The sequence below is a fragment of the Vombatus ursinus genome, unplaced genomic scaffold, assembly GCF_900497805.2.
Source record: "Vombatus ursinus unplaced genomic scaffold, bare-nosed wombat genome assembly UNPS02010822.1, whole genome shotgun sequence".
NCBI lineage: Eukaryota > Metazoa > Chordata > Mammalia > Diprotodontia > Vombatidae > Vombatus > Vombatus ursinus.
The window spans coordinates 1,967,436-1,985,986 of NW_020950600.1; the positions used below are offsets into that span (position 1 = coordinate 1,967,436).

An 18,551-nucleotide genomic window follows, 5' to 3' on the forward strand; every position below is an offset into this window, starting at 1 on the left:
CATTTCCGGGGCTCCGGAGAGGGTGGGAGGGGTCAACCCCTCAAACCCCACCCTTCCCATGCTGGGTGTACCTGGGCCATTCCATTTTCAAAGTGGGACAAAAACGATTTTGGGGGGTGGGAAGTTAGGGACCCTCCTGAGTCAACTCAGAGGCGAAAGACCAGCCAAATATGGAGAAGCTGGTTTTAATTCCTCTTCTTTTAAATTCTCGCAAAGGGCCGGCAAGGAGGCAGGATGGGCAGGTGAGCCTGCGGTGCTTAAGTGTGCGAATGTGCCTCCCCCCCTCCCATCTCTAGCGATGGTACAGGCCGCCCCCCCGGCCCCGCAGCCCCCTCCCCCGGCGGCGTCCAGTCCCCTCCCATCCCTTCCATCTCCTCCCTTATCCCGCTGTACCTGGGAGTGGACGGCGCCGGAGGCGCACGCACCTTCCATGGCTCCGGCGGCCCCTGTGCCCCACGGGGGGACAAGTGCGCCCCCAACACCCCCAGGACTAGACCCACGACGGTGGAGTGCGCAGCCCCTGCTCTGGCTGCTGCTCCTGCTGACCCCCTGGTGCTCAGGTATCCGGCCGTGGGGCTGGGATTGTTGGGGCTGGCTGCCCGGGCCAAGGCCCCCTCCCCCATCGGTCTCCCAGGCCCTCCCCTTCCCACTCTCGGCCCAAGACGACCGATACCCGCTGTCCTCAGGGGACTTCCCGGGCGGGCGGGGCGGCGGGAGCAGGGAGCGGCCCGCCTCCACCGGGAGGCAGGAAGCGAAACTTCCCGCAGCTCCTGCCTTTCTGGGACAATGGGCAGGGGCGGGGAAGGGGAGCGATGCCCCTCGGGGCTGCAGGGTCTGGGCTTGGGGGAGGGGGAAGCGAGGCGGGTCGGCCGGACGATCGCTCGCTCGCTCCGTAGAGTTCCCTTCTTAGGGAGGCACACGGACTCAAGTGGGATAGAGGGTTACTGTAGCAGCAGGTGCGTGCGGGCTCTAGTGGGAAGTGCGGGCACTTGGCCGAGCCGGGCTGGGTGCGGTTCGTTGAGGAAGGGACAGCCTGGAGCCCCCAGGGTAGGAACAGCTACCACCTCTGCTCTCTCAGTCACCCGACGCTTTGCAAACTCGAGGAAAGCGCTTTCCTTCCGACACTGCTGGGAGGTGGAAGTCGCAGGACGAATCAATCAGCAAGTGTTTGGGATCGTGGGGTTAGAGCCGGTAGTTACTAGGGAGGCCATCTGGGCTAGTCCTCTCCTGGAAATGAGACCACTGCGGCCCGGGGAGGTTAAGTCACTTGGCCAGAGCCAGGGCTAGGGTTCGAGGACCAGATCCTCTGGCACTCTCCAGCATTTTTTTTCCTACCATCTCCTAATTTTGCAGGTATTATCATCCCTGTCTTTTACAGATGAGGAAACGGAGGCCAGAGCTCACAAGATTTTAGAGATAGGAAGAACCTTAGAGGTTATCCAGTTGGCACTTAATAAGTGCTTGCTGATGGAGAAAACAGAGCCAGAGGAGGTCAGGCAGTGATTGTCCCAAGGCCACAGAGGCGGCAGGTTGCCTCCAGATTCAATTCAATGTGCATTACTTTAGTGAAAGTGGCTCAAATAAGTATTCTCTCTCCAGCAACCTACCACTTGCTTCTCTTGGAGGTTGAAGTGACCTGCCCAGGGTGACTGCACGTGGGTATCCCCTCCAACACTGCTATCCCTAAATTAGAATCACAGGATTTTAGTGCTGGAAGGACCTCCTTGGCTATCCAAGGCCCCCAGCCTCTGTCTGAAGGCTTCCAGTGAGAGGGAAGCTCCCCTCCCTGCTCAAGCAGTCAGTGCCACTTGGGGACAGCTCTGTGGGAGGAAGATGTTTCAGTCGTTAGCCCAACTCTCACTCTTTGCTCCAAGTCCAGGCTCTCCTGTGACAGCCCTTCACACTTGGAAGGCAGTTCTTAGCTGTCCCCTGAGTTTTTGCTTCACCCCCAGTGCTTTCAACTGCCTTGCCTGTGAACTGAGTTCAAGGCCCTTCTCCATCTTGGTCCCCCTCCCCCTCTAGGTGTGCTCTGCCTTTCCAAAGTCCTTCCAATTCTTGTACTCAATGACAGCAACCATACTAATAGCATTGATACTGAGCCTGAAAGTTTGCAAAGTGCTTTACGTCTACTAGTGTGTTTGGTTCTGGGAGGGAGATGTTGTTATTAATCGAATCCCATCCCCATCCGTGCCTGGGCATCCTGTGAAACTCTTGTCCAGGTCTTTCCATAAGTTTGCACAGGGGAACCATCTGACCTTCAGGGGTCCTGCTCTGCTTTTTGGGGGGGGCGCTGAAGCCCACATCCAGTAAATCTTAGTGACATCTAAGACCTTGCCCTTTGACCATGTCATAGTGATTTGCTGATAAACCAGTTGAGAGTCAGGACTGGGTTCCAGTCACTAGTCCAATATTCCATGTTGTGTGACTTTAGGCAATTCATTACTTGGTGCCTCAGTTTCCTCCTCTGTAAAAAGCTAATAATCCCTTGCCTTGCATGTCTTACAAGGGTGGTTTTGAGGATCAAACGAGATAATGAATGTGGAAACATACTGAATAGATGTGAAGGATGATGATTAGCATGGTTGACTGACCGTCTTCCATTCCTCGCTGACCCCTGACTTCTCTCCTTGACCTCCCAGCTCCTGTTGGTTGCATCCAGGTCACGGTGTCCAACCCCTTTCATGTGGTGATCCTCTTCCAGCCGGTGACCCTTCCCTGCTCCTACCAGGTGTCAGCAGTGCCCAGCGCCCCCATCGTCCTCTGGAAGTATAAGTCCTTCTGCCGGAATCGCATTGCCGATGCTTTCTCCCCAGCCAGCGCAGACAACCAGCTCAACGCCCAGCTTGCTGCTGGCAACCCAGGCTACAACCCCTATGTGGAGTGTCAGGACAGCACCCGAACAGTGAGGGTAGTGGCCACAAAGCAGGGGAACGCCGTGACTCTAGGCGAATTTTACCAAGGGCGACGGATCACCATCACTGGGGGTGTGTAAGATGGAGGAGGGTGAGGATATGGGAGGAAGAAGAGGCAGGGGGTTGGGGGGGAACTTCTATATACTAAACAGGAAGGGACTTTAGTATAAACCCCACCCCGAACACACACACTTTTGTTACTGTGGAGGAAGGGAGGGCCTGGGATTTGTTGTGGCTCCTGGGTAGAGCCAGTCCCCCAGCTGAGTTTGCCTCTAGGGCTCAGGCTGTAGTGTCCTCTGAGCTCCATATTCACCCTGTGCCTCATACAAAGCTGCTCAGTAAATGTTTGTTGAATGAATTAATGAATGAAAGCTTGTCTGTTGGCTCTGCCGCCAACTGCTGGGTGGCCTTATTTGACCTTGTTAGGACTGTCCATTCAGCCCCACAGGTCCTCGAGTCCCTGGTGGGTCACCCCCCCCCCCATCCCCCTTGTGTACTTGCTCAAAGGTGCACTTGTGTGCACACACACACACACACACACACACACACACACACACACACACCCACCCACCCACCCACCCACCCACCCACCCACCTACCTCTTGGGTTTTCTTAGAGGGGGTGGGATAGAATCCTGGCTAAGAACACCTGAAAGTGACAAAGTAATGCCCTGCCTGGAGGGGGTGCAGTGTGAATGCTGTGGATCAGGCTGTAGAGGTGAGGTCAGAGTTCTTGCCCTGGGTTGTGTAATGGGCCCCTCAGGCAGGCAGACTAGTGAAGCCAGTGGTCCCCTTCTCAGAATAAAACACTGAGGATGGATGAATGAGGAAACCAATTATATTGAAATCCAGTTATAAAAATATTTGAAAAACCAAGTGTGTGGACTTCAGGTGAGGAGCTCCTGGCTTAGGGGGTTGTCTGTGCCCCTGTACCTTTACCTCTGGCTCCACCCCTGGCCTTCCAGCCCCAGGGGATCCAGCCTTGCCACCTCTGGTGGGTGGCTAAATGGAGGTAAATAATTAGTGTTTGTGCATCGAGGAATAAACAGGAAATGCTGAGGTTTAGACACATTGCCATCCTAGAGGCCATGGTAAATTGAGGCTTCCCCAAGCCAGGGAAGGAGTGGCAGGATGCCCCAGATGGACAGACAGTTGGACAACTGACCTGTCCATGGTTGATAGCGGGCCCCCTCTGCCCAGAGTAGACTGATGCCCTGGGGACGTGGCCATTTCTGCTCCCTCCAGGCACACTAGGAAAAATGGGAGAGTGCCAGGGTAGGGCTGAGAGACCAGGGTGTACAAGCTCCTCGCCATCCCCTTCCAGTTATTCCCTCAAATATCTATGTCTTCCTGCCACAGATGCTGACCTGACCTTTGATCAGACTGCCTGGGGAGACAGTGGCGTCTACTACTGCTCTGTGGTTTCTGCCCAGGACCTCCAAGGCAACAATGAGGCTTACGCTGAGCTCATAGTCCTTGGTAAGGGGGCAAGGGTGGAGGGATTAGGGCCTCCACACCCCGAATCCCTTTGGGGTTGGGGCTGGGGCATGGGTGGAGTATGGCTGATGGTGGGGGGCGGGATTGGGAGTCCCTTCCCTCATCTCCTGTCTGTCTGCCTGCCTGCCTGCCTGCTTTCTGGGTCTGACTCATGCTTCAGCTTCTCCTACCCTTGCCAGCCCAGTCACCCTTAGATTTATACACAACTGAGCACCATCTGCAGCAGGAGAGATGACCTCCCCTCCCCCATGTCACTGAGACTAAATGAGGAAGGAAATTGGGCATCCCTGAACAGCACAGATGATTCGATTTCATATCGAGGCAGCATGCGTTCCAAAGCCAGACAGATTGTTTTAAGAGGGGGAGGAGGAAGAGGGGTGATTCTCTGGTGTTTATGGAATGCCTGCCTGCCCTCCATCAGTGTGGATAAACAAGGAGAGCTGGATAGATCCCCTTCTCTTGCTTCAGGCCATGTGTGAGCATCCTGTCTGCCTGCTTTCTTTCCTTCATGCCTAGTTCTGCCTTTGGCCATCCATATTCATCCTGCAAAACTCCCCAGTCCAACCCAGCACCAAGCAGGGCTGGCTCAGTCCCTGAGCCTCAGCTTGCCCCTCTGCAGCAATGGGAACAGGCCTCATGCCCTCTTTGAGGTGGGGAGGGCCACAAAGGGAAAGCTGTGTGATCTTGCAGCCTGCAGAAGCAGAGGCAGTCTCAGGCAGGGACAGCTGGCAGCCTGGCCACTCAGTCTCCGTCTTCCCCAAGGACACTGGGTGTGTTGCTGTTACTGCATGTTACCCAGCTCCACCCAGCTGCATGCTACAGTGATCCCAAATATATATTGACATGCTGGTCCATATATATGTTGATGGGCTAAAGCACATATTTTATAGTATATGTGATTGAGCAGTCATAAAGCACCGCCATTTTAGCACAGGAACAGTGAGTACATGTAGTGCTTTGGAAGAACTCTGCCCAGGGCCAGGCTGGGGCATGTCCCGCTCCGGAGCTCCTGGGCAGCCTTCGGTCACTTGTCGTGGTGACAAGCTCAGCACGTGGCGTAGAGGTGGCATGCTTAGGGCCCTGTGTGACCAGACAGCCAGGAGCCAGGGCCATGGTGGGCTGGGAGCGGGGAGGAGAAGGGCTCCTGCCCAGCCTGGCCAGCTTCCTGCTGGAATAATCATGTTTCTCTTTTGTCCCTCCAGGCAAGACCTCAGGGGTGGCTGAACTCTTACCAGACTTTCAGATAGGGTCCATGGAAGGTACGGGGTGGAGGCCAGGGGCTCCTCATTTCCTGATTTTTCCTTAGAGCTCCCAGCCCTTCCCCACTGCTGGTCATCTCTCACCTCCTTATACTTAAACGCTTTTACTGTCCCGCCTCCTCCCCCACACCCCTTAGAAACAGAGACTGACAGTTCTCTTGGGCTCCAGGCAGTGTAGTAACTAGTGACTGTTGTGTGGGTGTTGGGCCCCTGGAACACGACGTGTGTCTCCCTCCCCTCAGCCTTCTGGGAGGCCAGCTGGGCTTTCCCCTCCGGACAGTTTCTTCAGCCCTGGTCCTGGAGAACTCAGGGGATGCAGGTTTGCTCAAAAGCGGCCTCAGCCTGAGCCAGTTAGGATAGCAAAGCCATCTGACTAAGTCCAGCAGAGTCCAGTGCAGGGTGTGTATGGAAGAACACAGGACCAGGTATGGGGAGGACCTGAATTCCAATCCCACCCAGCTCTGCCACTCACTATGTGTGACCTTGGGCAGGTCCTTAACCCCACTGAGGCTGTTGTTTCAGAGAGGATAGAGAGTTGCTTTGGAGTCAGGAAGACTTGGGTTCAAATCCTGCCTCAGAAACTTACTAGCTGTGTGACCTTAGGCAAGTCACTTAATCCCTACTGCCTTACTTACCTCAACTGGAAAATGGGGGTAGTAATAGCACTTACCTCACAGGGTTGTTGTGAGGATCAGATGAGATATTTGTAAAAGCACCTCAGAAGCATGAATGTGCTATGTCAGTGCTGGCTAGCTATTATCATCATCTGAAAAAAGGGGGTTATAACCCCTACTCTGCTGATATCACAGGACAGTGTTGAGGCTTAAGTTCAATTGAATTCAGCAAACTGTGGGTCAAAGACCCAAAACCAGTCCTGGTCCTCCTAATTTATGGTCTGCCAGAGGTCTTCAAAGGAAAACTTAGTGAATTCTTTTAAGATATTTTACTAATGCTCTTAAAAAAATCCAAAACATAATTCTCTCTTCCTTGTGACTCCCACACCTACCCCTCACCCCCTTGTAACAAGGAAGTGCACAGAAGCAAACCAAATCAACACAATGGCTGGATCTGATGAAAGCATGCCCCACTCTGTACCTGTGGCCCACCACTCTTTGGGGGGGCTCGCCGGTTACAGCGTCATTATGATGACCGTTGTCTAAGTGGTCCTTGGAATTGTCAAATCCACGATTTGTGTAAAAAAAAAAAGTTCTTAATTGTGTCTTTGGTTTTTTACATCACTATAGTTTCCCACATTATCCCTTCCTCTCCCTACCACCAAAAAACCCCCAAAACATCGGCGTAACTGATCAGTACTTTGGAAATTGCATGACTCAGTGAATGGTTATGAAAGCTCTGAGAAGGCTGGAAGGGGTGATTGACGTTCAGTGTGAACTGTCTGCCTGCTGCTCCTATGGGCTGATTGTGGCTCCCTACCCCTGTCCCTGCTTGCACTGCTCTGTGTGACTCCGCCCCTGCCTGACCCCTAGGACCTCAGCTCTGGGACCCATCCTCTTTTTTTTTTTTTTTGCTTTTTGGTGAGACAATTGGGGTTAAATGACTTGTCCAGGGTGACACAGCTATTAACTGTCAAGTGTCTGAGGCTGGATTTGAACTCAGGTCTTCCTGACTCCAAGGCCCATCCTCTTTGCCTTACAGATTGGCTCTTTGTGGTCGTCGTCGTCCTAGCTGCCTTCTTGGTCTTCCTTCTCTTGGGCATCTGCTGGTGCCAGTGCTGCCCCCATACATGTTGCTGCTACGTACGCTGTCCTTGCTGCCCGGACAAATGCTGCTGTCCTGAGGCCTGTAAGTACTGATTTGGGGGCCTTCATTGCCCCCACTGGGTGGAACCAGGCAGCAGCAAGGGTGAAATGGAGTATTGGAAACAGTGTGTATGTGTGTAATAGATGTGACTTTTCTGCATCCTGTAGAGAAAGGAGGTGTGGGTTTGTTGGGCTGAGGTCAGTTTCTGAGAGGAGGTAGTAGTATTTTTTGGTGGCCTGTTAGATTATAAAGTGGTTGGGGTTTGGGGGCTCATTTCAAGGATAAACTCCCAGACCATTTCTTTCAGTCATTTCAGTTGTGTCTGACTCTCTGCAAGACCCCATTTGGGGTTTTCTTGGCAAAGGTACTGGAGTGTTTGTCATTTCCTTCTCCAGCTCATTTTACAGATGAGGAAACTGAGGCAAACAGGGTGAGGTGACTTGCCCAGGGTCATACAGCTAGCAAGTGTCTGAGACTGGATTTGGACCAAGGGAGATGAGTCTTTCTGACTCCAGATCTGGCACTCTCTCCAGTATGGTGCCACCTAGCAGCCATTAGTAGGTGTCCAGAAGAGGAATGAGCTTTTTTCAATAGGTAGGGAGATTTTCTGTCCTGTCCTGGTCAGGCATGTTGGAGAAAACTGGATTCTTGATTCTGTGATTTTGGTTTTGTTCGCTTTTATACCTCAAGCAATTATAAATAACTTAAATAGTAGCTTAGATCATAGGTGTCAAACACGTGGCCCTGACCAGCTAGGTGGTCCAGTGGATAGAGTGCCAGGCCTAGAATCAGGAGGGCCAGGGTTCATATTAGGCCTTGGACACTTGCTAGCTGTGTGACCCTGGGCAAGTCACTTAACCTTGTCTGCCTCAGTTTCCTCATCTATAAAATGAGCTGGAGAAAGAAATGGCAAACCACTCCAGTATCTCTGCCAAGAAAATCCCAGCGGTCATGGAAAGTCAGACACGACTGAAACAACTCAACAACAACAGACTAGATTAAAATGTAATTGGGAAATATTTAACAAAATTATTAAAAATCCAATAAAACGGAAATGATGTTACATTTTAAAACAAGTCAATTTTCTGCCTGCAGGGCTGGGTTAGGTACAGCTTAGGTACGGCTTAGTGGCCCCATTTCTATTGTTTGAAACCCCGTTTTAAATTATCTGCTGGGGGCTGGGGGACTGTTATCCATTGATAATCCATTTCTTATTAGATACCAGTCCATCAGTAAGCATTTAGTAAGCGCCTACTGTCTACTGGGTGCTAGGGATACAAAGACAAAAAACAGAACAGTTCCTGTCTTCAAGAAGCTTACTTTCTTTCTATCCATGAAAACAATACATACACATAATATACATAAAGCACATAAGGTAACTCATTTGCATAGAGTGTTCACTCTTCACCCACCACCAGATCCTGCTGCCTGTTTCCGCTTCTCCCCAGTTACCAGTGCTTCCCCCCGCAAATCACCTTGTGTCTGTTTTGTATATTTGCACTCACGTGTGCATGTATCGTCTGCCCCAGCTAGTCAACCTGTCAGCTCGAGGGCAGAGATTTTTCTTTGTGTCACGCTATCCCCAGCCCTTGTAGGTCTTCAATGCTCGTTCCTTAATTGAGGAGGGGGGATCAGCAAAGACCTCTTAGAGGAGGTGATGCCTGAGCTGAGCTTTGCATGAAGCCATAGTCTTCCTTTTACTGGCGCCATTTTTCTTCCATTCCTAACACGAGTGGTGGAATGGATCTCTGATTATTTAGTCCAGCTGTCTAACTTTACAGAGAAGGGAAGTTGTTTATCCAGGGCCACCCACTGAGTCAAGACCTGTAGTGGCTGTTCATAAGAGCCATGTTCGTTTTCTACCACTACTGCCCATATTCTTAAAGGGCTTTTGTCAAAAAACTGACCTTCAGCCGGTGGCAGTGAGGACCTGGGTAGAGGGTGTTAGCCTCATTTCACAGAGGGGGAAAACCAAGGCATGGACCGTTGAAAGGTCACACAGTCATTAGGAGAGGCAGAATCAAGCCAACTAATTCCCAACCCCAACCAAACCCACTGAGTCAGCACGAAGCAGCTGTTCCCACTGCTAATTAGTAAACTGCTAATTGTAGCCTTTCCCCCAACCCCTCGTTAGCATCTTCCTTCCCCCTTACAGATGACTGCCAGCATCCCAGGCTAGGCTTTCTTTTTCCAGGGAACACTCTGGATCAGAAAGCATGGATGGAAATTGATGGGTTATCATACATAATTGAGAACCAGATTAAATATGGACCCATCCCCAAGTCCATTTGGCTTGAAGAAACTGTCCCTTGCCATCAAGAAATTTATATTCTACTGTGTATGACCTTTCTCCCAGTGTATGCTGCTGGTAAAGCTGCCACCTCCGGAGTCCCAAGCATTTACGCACCCAGCGTCTACGCACCCAGCACCTATGCTCACCTCTCTCCAGCCAAGGCTCCTTCCCCTCTACCCATGATCCAAATGGCTCCTGTCCACAACGGCTTCGCAGGGGATTTTGACCAACAGAGCTCAGGTGAAGACTGGGGAAAGCAGATGCCTTTATGTGTTAGGAGAAGGGTTTGGGGCATAGATTGGGTCCTTGGGGACAGGACTTTGATGAGGGGGACAGAATAAGCTGAAGATCTAGGTCTCTGGGAAGGCTATGAGGACAAGATGCCCAGGTCTCAGGGTGATGGGGTGGAAGAAGGGTGATAGGAAGATTGGGCAGAGGGCAGCTGGATCCTGACCATATTTCTCCTGCAGTTGGTGGCCACAGCTCCCAGGTGCCCCTTCTCCATGACACAGACAGTACCAGAAACTCAGGTGAGAGTCAAACGTTCAGGTATCAGGGGGTAGGGATGACACTGGGGTGTGAGACCCAAGGGAAAGAGCCTCTGCCATCACATCTCCCTGCTCACCCCCACAAACTCCTCCCCTGCCCTTTAGAAGTGCGAAGTGGTTATCGCATCCAGGCAAACCAGCAGGATGATTCTATGAAGGTGTTGTACTACATGGAGAGGGAGCTTGCTAACTTTGACCCTTCCCGACCTGGCCTGCCTAATGGCCGTGTGGAGAGGGGTGAGTTGTTTGGGAGTGGTGGGGCGGGGATTGGGATCCCTAGTCCTAGGGAGGGGAGGCTTGGGTCCCCTCTGCCCACACTACTGATGCTGTCTAACCCCTCTCCTTCTAAACCCCCCATCTGTCCTTGCCCTTCTAGCCATGAGTGAAGTGACTTCCCTTCACGAAGATGACCGGAGCTTCCGGCCCCACCGAGGCCCTGCCCTCACCCCAATCCGAGATGAAGATTTGGACTATCGCTCCCAAAGAAGCCCAGGATGGGAGCCCGGGCGAGAACGAGAACGTCCCCGGGATCAGAGCGGGGGCTGGGGAGCCAGGCGGCCCCGAGCCCACTCCGTGGATGCCCTGGATGACTTGGGCAGGCCCAGCTCCGTGGAATCGGGAAGGACATCCCCTTCAGAAAGGAGCCGGGGCCGGGCTCATGCACCCCCTCGAAGCCGCAGCAGAGATGATCTCTACTCCCAGTCTGGAGACCCCTACTACGATGATTACAGGTCCCGGGGCAGACCCCTGTTTGATGCCCGTCAGGACCCACACCGGAGCCACAGCCGGTCCCGAGACCCCGAGTATGATGGGCGGTTCTTGGAAGATGTACTGAGAAAAAAGGAGGTGGGGGAGAGGAGGCGACCCCCGAGGGAAGAGGAGGAAGAACCCTATTACCCTCCAGCCCCACCTCCCTACACCGAGACGGAGTCACAGTCTTCCCGAGAGAGGAGGCTCAAGAAGGTGAGTGGTCCCTGGGCTGGTCTGGCTCGGGGAGGGGGAGGGGGTGGGGGCGGGACTAGGTCCGAGCCCTCAACTGCTCTCCTTGTTCCCACAGAACCTAGCCCTGAGCCGGGAAAGCCTGGTGGTCTGACCCGACGCGGTTCTCCTCGACTTTTGTAGTTTTTGTATGTTTTTTTAAATGTGTCTGGGGTGGGGCAGGGGAGGGGAGTCTCTTCTGATTGCGCTCAATAAAGTTTTTAACCACTTGGCTCGGTTCTCGCTGTCTCGTTTTGGGGCCTGGCGGAGTGGGGAGGAGAGGGCAGGGAAGGTCACAAGGGAGATGGACCAGCTGCTTGGGGTTCCAGCGCCCGGACCCTGGCTTCGATCCCGACCCGCCCGGGCCTCTGGGAACAGCCCGTTCCGGCTTCGCCCCGGCCCCGCCCGCTGCGTGCGCGCCGCGGCCCCGCCCAGACGTGCGCATGCGCCTCGTGCATTCCCTTCACAACACTTCACCCCCTCCATGAACCCGCGCGCGCGCCCCTAGACCCTCCAGACCGACCCCTTTCAAGTCCACTACCCTTGTCCCCAAACCCGAGCCCCTCCGTGCCCTCGGCCCCTCCCAGCCGTCGGAGCGTGTGCCTCGGCCCGCAGCCTCCGCCACGTTCCACCGCATCCCTCCGCAACGTTCCATCCAGGCCCGCGTTCCATCCGTGGAACGTAGTGTATCCCCTTCAGCCCCTGGTGCCTCGGCCTTCCTAGCCGCCCCCCACCGCGCCAAGGCCTGGGCCCCCACCGCGGCTCGGGCGGGAGCGCGCAGCGGCGAGAAGCGGGGCCCGCGCCGAGGCCCAGGCCGGCGCGCTCCCGGCCCGTCGGAGCCAGGCAGAGCGCGCGCGCGCGCTCCCCAGGGCGGCCTGCCCCCCCCCCTCCAGCCCCCGCCCGCGTCGGCTCCGGGCTCGCGCCGCCGCCGCCGCCGCCGCTGCGCGCGCGCAGCTCTTGCAAAGAAGGGGAAAAAGGGGGAAAAATAGAAAGCGGCGGTAGCAGCGAGCGATCGGCGGCCGTGCGGGGCCGGGGCCGCGGAGCAGCCGGGCGGGAGGAGCGGGCTGTGAAAAGCGAGCGCGGCGGGCGGGCGGGCGCGGGAGGGAGGCCCAGGCCCAGGCCGCCGCTTCCCTGGGCCTGAGCCGGGGCCGGGCCGGGGCAGCCGTCGCCCAGGGCGGGCCGAAGCCGGGCGGGGAGCGGGGCGCGGGGCGCGGGACGCGGAGCAGCCGCTCCGGCCGCAGCCCCGGCAGCCCCAGCAGCCGCAGCCCCAGCAGCAGCCTCGGCGGCGGCGGCGGCGGCGGCATCTCCTCCTCACATGACCCCACTGTTTGTCCCCGTGATCAGCGCGAGCGGCTCCCGTGTCTCCTCCGTCCCCTCCTGCCGCGCGGCGTGAGCTGCGGGCTCGGGGCCCCCCCGGCCCCCCCCCCCCCCCCCTGGACATGCTGGACCCGGGTCTGGACCCCGCTGCCTCGGCCACCGCTGCTGCCGCCGCCGCCGCCGCCGCCGCCAGGTAAGGGCCCCGAGCCGGCCCCCGGGCGGGCCATGCTCCGGAGCGAGCTCACGCCGGCCGGCCGGGCCGTGTACAAGATGGAGGCCGCGGGCGGGCGGGGGGTGCAGGGGAGACCCCTCCGAGCCCGGCGGGGAGGGGGTTGCAGGGGAGATCGCCCCTCCGCTCCCGGCAGGGGGCGGCCGCCGCTCCCCCCGCAGGGCTCGGGCCGGGGGGGCGGGGTCCCCGCGGGGCGCGCGCTGCCCCGGCCCCCCCGCTGACCGCTGCCTCCGCGCCCCCGCAGCCACGAGAAGGGACCCGAAGCGGAGGAGGGCGTCGAGCTCCAGGACAGTGAGTGGGGGCTGGCGGGGGGCGCCGGGGAAAGCTGGGCGCAGGGAGGGGGGCGCCCCGGGAGCTGAGCCGGCCTCTCTTTGCCCCCAGCCGGGGAAGGGCCCGGGGCCGAGGAGCAGACCGCGGTGGCCATCGCCAGCGTCCAGCAGGCGGCGTTCGGGGAGCACAACATCCAGTACCAGTTCCGCACAGAGAATAATGGAGGACAGGTGAGGGAGGGGCGGTCTGCGCGGCGGGGTGGTCGGGGGGGTGGGGGGGGGTGCCCTGGTGCAGCCGGGGCCGGTCCACCCGGACCTCACCTCGACCAGGGCTGACTCGGTGCCCTCTGCTGCCCCCTGCAGGTAACATACAGAGTGGTCCAGGTGACGGACGGCCAGCTGGATGGCCAGGGAGACACCACGGGCGCTGTCAGCGTGGTGTCCACAGCCGCCTTCACCGGGGGGCAGCAGGCAGTGGCTCAGGTCAGCTGCGAGGGGGAGCAAGGCTGCCGGGGCGGGTGGGGTCCGGGGAGGGGTCTGGGGAGGGGTCCGGGGAGGGGCTGGAAGGCCTGGCCGGAGCCGCCGTCTCTGGCCCAGAGCCTTCTAGACTTGTCCCAGCGACCCCGCCCCCGGGATTCTGGAGCCTGGATTGGAACCCGGGTTCTCTGACCCTCTGCCCTCTCCCTGCCCACCCTTCCATCGAGGTGGGGGAGCCAGAACAGGAGGGGAGATGACCCCTGCCCAATAGAGCCCCAAAGCTGAGGACTGGGAGGCAGGGTACCCTCAGGACACTAGTGGCACTTTGAGAGGGAGAAACAAGGGCGGCAGAATACAGGGCTGGGAGGGCAGTGGGAAGGGAGGGGAGGATGGGGAGGCAGCTGTCTGGTTGTTACCTCCGTGGGGGCAGGGGAAATGACTGGAGAAGAGATGACCAGTGGGGCAGGGTGAGCATCTGCCCGTCCTCGCTCTCATCCCTTAGGCCGTGATCCAGAACCCTTTCAGCAATGGGGGCAGCCCTGCGGCAGAGGCGGTCAGTGGGGAGGCCCGCTTTGCCTACTTTCCAGCATCCAGTGTAGGGGATGCCACGGCTGTGTCCGTGCAGACCACGGACCAGAGCCTTCAGGCAGGAGGTATGGAGCCTGGGCCGGGAAGGCCCAGAGGATTCTGGGCATGGGGGAAAGAACATTGGGAAAAGAGACTGGGGGGAGTGATCACAGGGCAATGGAAAGAAACATCTGTAAGGACTCCTAGTGAGTGGGGGGCGGGGAGGGAAGGAAATAAGCTTTTATAGGGAGGTAGGTGCTGTTATTCTTCACGTTTTACAGTTGGGGAAACCCGAGGCAGGCAGAGGTGAAGTGACTTGCCCAGGGTCACACAGCTAGGAAGTTCTGAGGCTAGGTTTGAACTCAAGGCCTCCTGATTTCAGATTCAGAGCTCTCTTCACTGCACCACCTAGCTGCCTTACAACTGTATCACAAGAAGAGACTGTAATTCAACCTCCTCATGTTTCAAATGAGGAAACTGAGGCCCAGACAGGTGTGTCAGCAGAGCTGACCAGCTCCTAGGGGTAACCTCTAACCCCGACCCCAACCCTGCCTCTCCTAGGCCAGTTCTACGTGATGATGACGCCTCAGGATGTGCTGCAGACGGGAACGCAGAGGACGATTGCTCCTCGGACCCACCCGTATTCTCCGTAGGTGCCGGCTGCTTGGGTGCCGAGGGGAGCTGAGGCTGGCACGACCGGATTCCTTGAATCCAGGAATGAGGGCAGGGAGAAGGGCTGACAGCTGTTTGCAGAGGGACAGGTGTGTGTTTCCTCTCTTCTTCCAGGAAAATGGATGGGACGAGAACCCCCCGAGATGAGAGGAGGAGAGCCCAGCACAATGAAGGTGAGGGCAAAGGGTCCCTGTCTGTCTGTCAGGTTGTGGACTGCGGTCTCCCCTCCTCACTGCCCCTCAGCAGAGCCCGTCTAGGGTGCTGGGGTAAGGGGGGTGGATTTCGGGTCACTTGGCATGGTGGGAGGACAAAGCTGGGGAATCTGGGTGGGAGGGGGCTGAGGCCGGGATGGGAGAGAGAGCCCAGGGAGCCGTGGGGCTAGCGCAGCCAGGCCTCCGGCCAGTCAAACCTTTCTGGAGCGCCGATTCTCCTGTTCCAGCTCAGAAAGTGACAGGGCCTCCCTGTGGTTCCCCCTGTCCTGGCAGCCAGGCCCCGCAGAGCCGAGCCTGCCGGCTTTCTCTCCAGGATCCCCCGTAGCAGCCGTCTGCTGCGGGCAGGCCTCCCCCACCCCAGGGAAGGATCTTAGAAATCCTCGGTCCGCTCGAGGAGGACCGCAGTGCTGACCTCTGCCCCGAGCCCGCTTCACCCTTCGAGGCCAGCTGAAGGCCCCCCACCCCTTCCTGAAGTCATTCCTGATGATATCGTTAGCTCCACCCTGACCTTTCCCTTTATGCTTGGAAGCTCCTTGTGTGGTGCTCCCCAGCCTCAGTAGGTGCTCATTGACCACTCTGCGGAGGTCATCGCTGCCCGGTGGAGTGGGGGGCGAGGAGGGGGGTGGATCGTCTTCTCTGTCTTTCGCCCCCATCACCGAGTGCTCATGGAGCCCTCCCGGGTGGGAATTCCTTCCTCCCTGCAGTGGAGAGGAGGCGGAGGGACAAGATAAATAACTGGATCGTTCAGCTCTCCAAGATCATTCCAGACTGTAACACAGACAACAGCAAGACGGGAGCGGTGAGTGCTGTCCCTGCCCCGCCCCCATCTTCGTGCCCCTATCCCTCGGGCTCGTCCTAGTAGCCAGAATTAAGGTTTGCGGAGTGCATGGTTGGGGACTACATTCCCTCAGGCCCTTGGGGTGGACCGTTACCTGGATGTGGTCAGTCTCTGCCTCAGGAGGGCAGGAGAGGAAGTTTACCCAGGACCTGAGGGGCTGCAGGGCATAATGAGGGCCCCAGAGGAGTGGCCCCTGGGAGGGGGGGATGAGGGACCCTGCCAGGCTCGCCTGGTCCCGGGGCTTCCCGCTACCTGCTCTTAGCCACGTTGCCGTCTCTGCCTTTATGCCCTTCAGAGCAAGGGAGGGATCCTGTCCAAAGCCTGTGACTATATCCGCGAGCTCCGTCAGACTAACCAGCGGATGCAGGAAACTTTCAAGGAAGCCGAGAGGCTACAGATGGACAATGAGCTCCTGAGGCAGCAGGTGAGCCGTGCAGGGCCCGCAGATCCGGGATGGGCAGAAGCCTTGGGCGGGGTGGTGGAGACACTGAGAGGCTTCCCCCTCCTGGTGGGGGTGGAGAAAGTAGGAAGCTGGGGTGTTGGGCGCCAGCCACCTGCCTCAGCCTCTCCCTTCCGTCCCCCCGGCCAGATAGAGGAGCTGAAGAATGAGAACGCATTGCTCCGCGCCCAGCTGCAGCAACACGGCCTGGAGATCGTCGGGGAGACGTCCCGGCAGTGATGCCCTTCCCCGCCCCTTTCCCCCCCGGTTTTCGGGGACGGGGTTCTGGCCCCCAACCCTTAGCACAGAGAGGGAGACGGTCTTCCCCCTCCCCCAGCTGCATTTTTTATAGTAGATTTTTAACAAAAATGGGGAGAAAAAAGCATTTCCATGAATACAGCACCCCCACCCCCACAACAAAAACAAGCCCACCGACATGCCCACCTTTTCCCATCTCTGTCTGTTTTCTCTGACTCACTCTCTTTTCCTCTCCTCTCCCCTGATGCCTTCACTTTGATTCAGTCATGCCACCTAATGGCTCCTGCTGGGCTTCCCTTTCCTGCCTTCGCCTTGGTAGAGGGGGGCAGGACACAAGGAGAGAGATCCCTTATTCGTCCCCTGGACCCTGTCCTGCTTCCCTCTCTCTCTCTTTCCCTGGAGGTACAGAGACAGAACTGCTAAGAAGAGGGGATGCCTTTGGGGGGGGCCACCCCATGGCTAGGGGCTCTTTGGACTCGTGCTCCGGCCTTCCCACCTCCCCAGCTCACTTCCCGACACCCTTACCCCTTCTTTGGGTGTGTGTGTGTGTTTTAATTTCTTTATGAAAAAAAAAAAAAAGACCAAAAAAAAAAAAGAGAAGAGAAAGGTATTTAAACTGCAATAAACTGGCCTGTGCGGCCCCCGCCTCAGCTGTTGGTGTCCCTTCCTTGATCCATCCTTGGGCGGAATAGCCGTCCTCTTTATGGGAGAGGGGGAGCGAGGGCCGGGATATGATGGGGTGAAGGACAGGGCTTAGTGTTAGTAAGAGAAGGCTCAGGCTGATTCCAGGGCTGTGGTTCAGCCCCCACCCTCACCCAGAGGCAGTAACTCTGGCCTTGAGCCCCCCTCCTTACGGAAAGGGGAGGGGAGGGATGATTCCCAGCTTGGCCCGTCTTTCTGTCGCCTAGGGCCCCAGCTCTGGCGCCTCCACCGTGACCCCTGCCCTCTGCCCTGCTGATGATGAAATCTGCCCTGAGGTGGTGGGACAGGCCAGACCGGGAGGGGAAGGGGTGGTCTCTGGTAGCACCCATTACTTGGTGTTCCATCCTCATCCGTGAACTTGCCTCCCACCATTGTACCCCCAGATCCATTTGCCTTATCCTCTATGCCATCAGCTGCCCTGGAGTGTCCCGTGACCCCTGGGCTGTGTGGCCTCCCTCCCTGGCCTGTGTCACTAGGGTCATTGCCCCAGCCCCGGACGGGTGGCGAGGAATCTGGCGCCTTTCAGTCTACCTGGATGTGGGGGGAGTTGGGGCCAACCTGAGCAAACAGGCCAGGTGGGGGGGGGCAGGCACCGAGCAAAGTGGCCTTCGTTTTCTTGGGGGGCCATCTGGGCAAAGACCCGCTCTCCTCTGCTGGTTGCCATATGGGAGTCTGGATTTGGGTTTGGAACAGTCCTATCAAGTAGCCCTCATTTTCACTTGAGGAAAGGGGCTCGGAAGTGAATTGACTGAGGTCTGAGATGGGAGAGTGTGGATTGGGGAGGGATGAGGGCACAGAAAACTTACTTCACTAACACCCTTCCTCAGTAATACTTCACATTCATCCAGTACTCTAAGGTTCCAAGTGCCCCTGGGAAATAGGTGATGCAGATGTCTGTTTACAGAAGAGACCGAGGGTCAGAGAGGTTTAGAGTGTCACATATGATGTCGAGCTAAGAAGCATTTATTAAGCGCCTATTTCATGCCTGGCACGTAAGCATGTCATGTCCCGCCAGCATTTTTCTTTCCAACACCCCTGCTTGCTAGACTCAAACCCAACACCAGAAAGAGAACTTGTCATTTCCCCCCCACCTCCTCAAACCATCCCTGTTCCCTATTTGCGTTCCCTCCAGTTAAGACCTCAACTCTGTACTCTGTGCCTCATGTCCACTCAGTTGCCAGAAACCCATTAGATTGGAAGCTCCTTAAAGGCAGAGACCGTCTTTTGCCTCTTTTTGTATCCCCAGCGCTTAGCATGATGCCTGGCACACCGTAGGAGTTTAATAAATGTTTTCTGACTGATGGATTTGTATTCAGATGCCCAC

The 18,551-nt window shown here is 56.9% G+C and overlaps 2 protein-coding genes across 8 annotated transcripts; both read left to right on the forward strand.

Moving 5' to 3' along the window:
- Positions 1–11,480, forward strand: LSR (lipolysis stimulated lipoprotein receptor). Of its 7 annotated transcripts, none has more exons than XM_027855516.1 (10): positions 1–242; positions 2,640–2,984; positions 4,271–4,390; positions 5,611–5,667; positions 7,324–7,470; positions 9,785–9,961; positions 10,192–10,251; positions 10,375–10,506; positions 10,646–11,232; positions 11,327–11,480. In XM_027855516.1, the coding sequence occupies exons 1-10, from the start codon at positions 59–61 to the stop codon at positions 11,360–11,362; spliced, it is 1,845 nt and encodes a 614-aa protein (XP_027711317.1). In that variant the 5' UTR covers positions 1–58; the 3' UTR covers positions 11,363–11,480. The 7 variants fall into 7 exon arrangements, with proteins under 7 accessions (XP_027711317.1, XP_027711321.1, XP_027711319.1 ...); XM_027855517.1 differs by lacking the exon at positions 1–242 and adding an exon at positions 381–560; XM_027855520.1 differs by lacking the exon at positions 10,375–10,506.
- A 71-nt stretch (positions 11,481–11,551) lies between these two features.
- Positions 11,552–17,175, forward strand: USF2 (upstream transcription factor 2, c-fos interacting). The gene is made up of 13 exons (XM_027855308.1): positions 11,552–11,694; positions 11,756–12,191; positions 12,250–12,547; positions 12,592–12,757; positions 13,038–13,084; positions 13,175–13,293; positions 13,426–13,545; positions 14,042–14,192; positions 14,668–14,755; positions 14,893–14,951; positions 15,695–15,789; positions 16,124–16,252; positions 16,418–17,175. The coding sequence occupies exons 1-13, from the start codon at positions 11,552–11,554 to the stop codon at positions 16,505–16,507; spliced, it is 1,941 nt and encodes a 646-aa protein (XP_027711109.1). The 3' UTR covers positions 16,508–17,175.
- Positions 17,176–18,551: the final 1,376 nt, after the last annotated feature.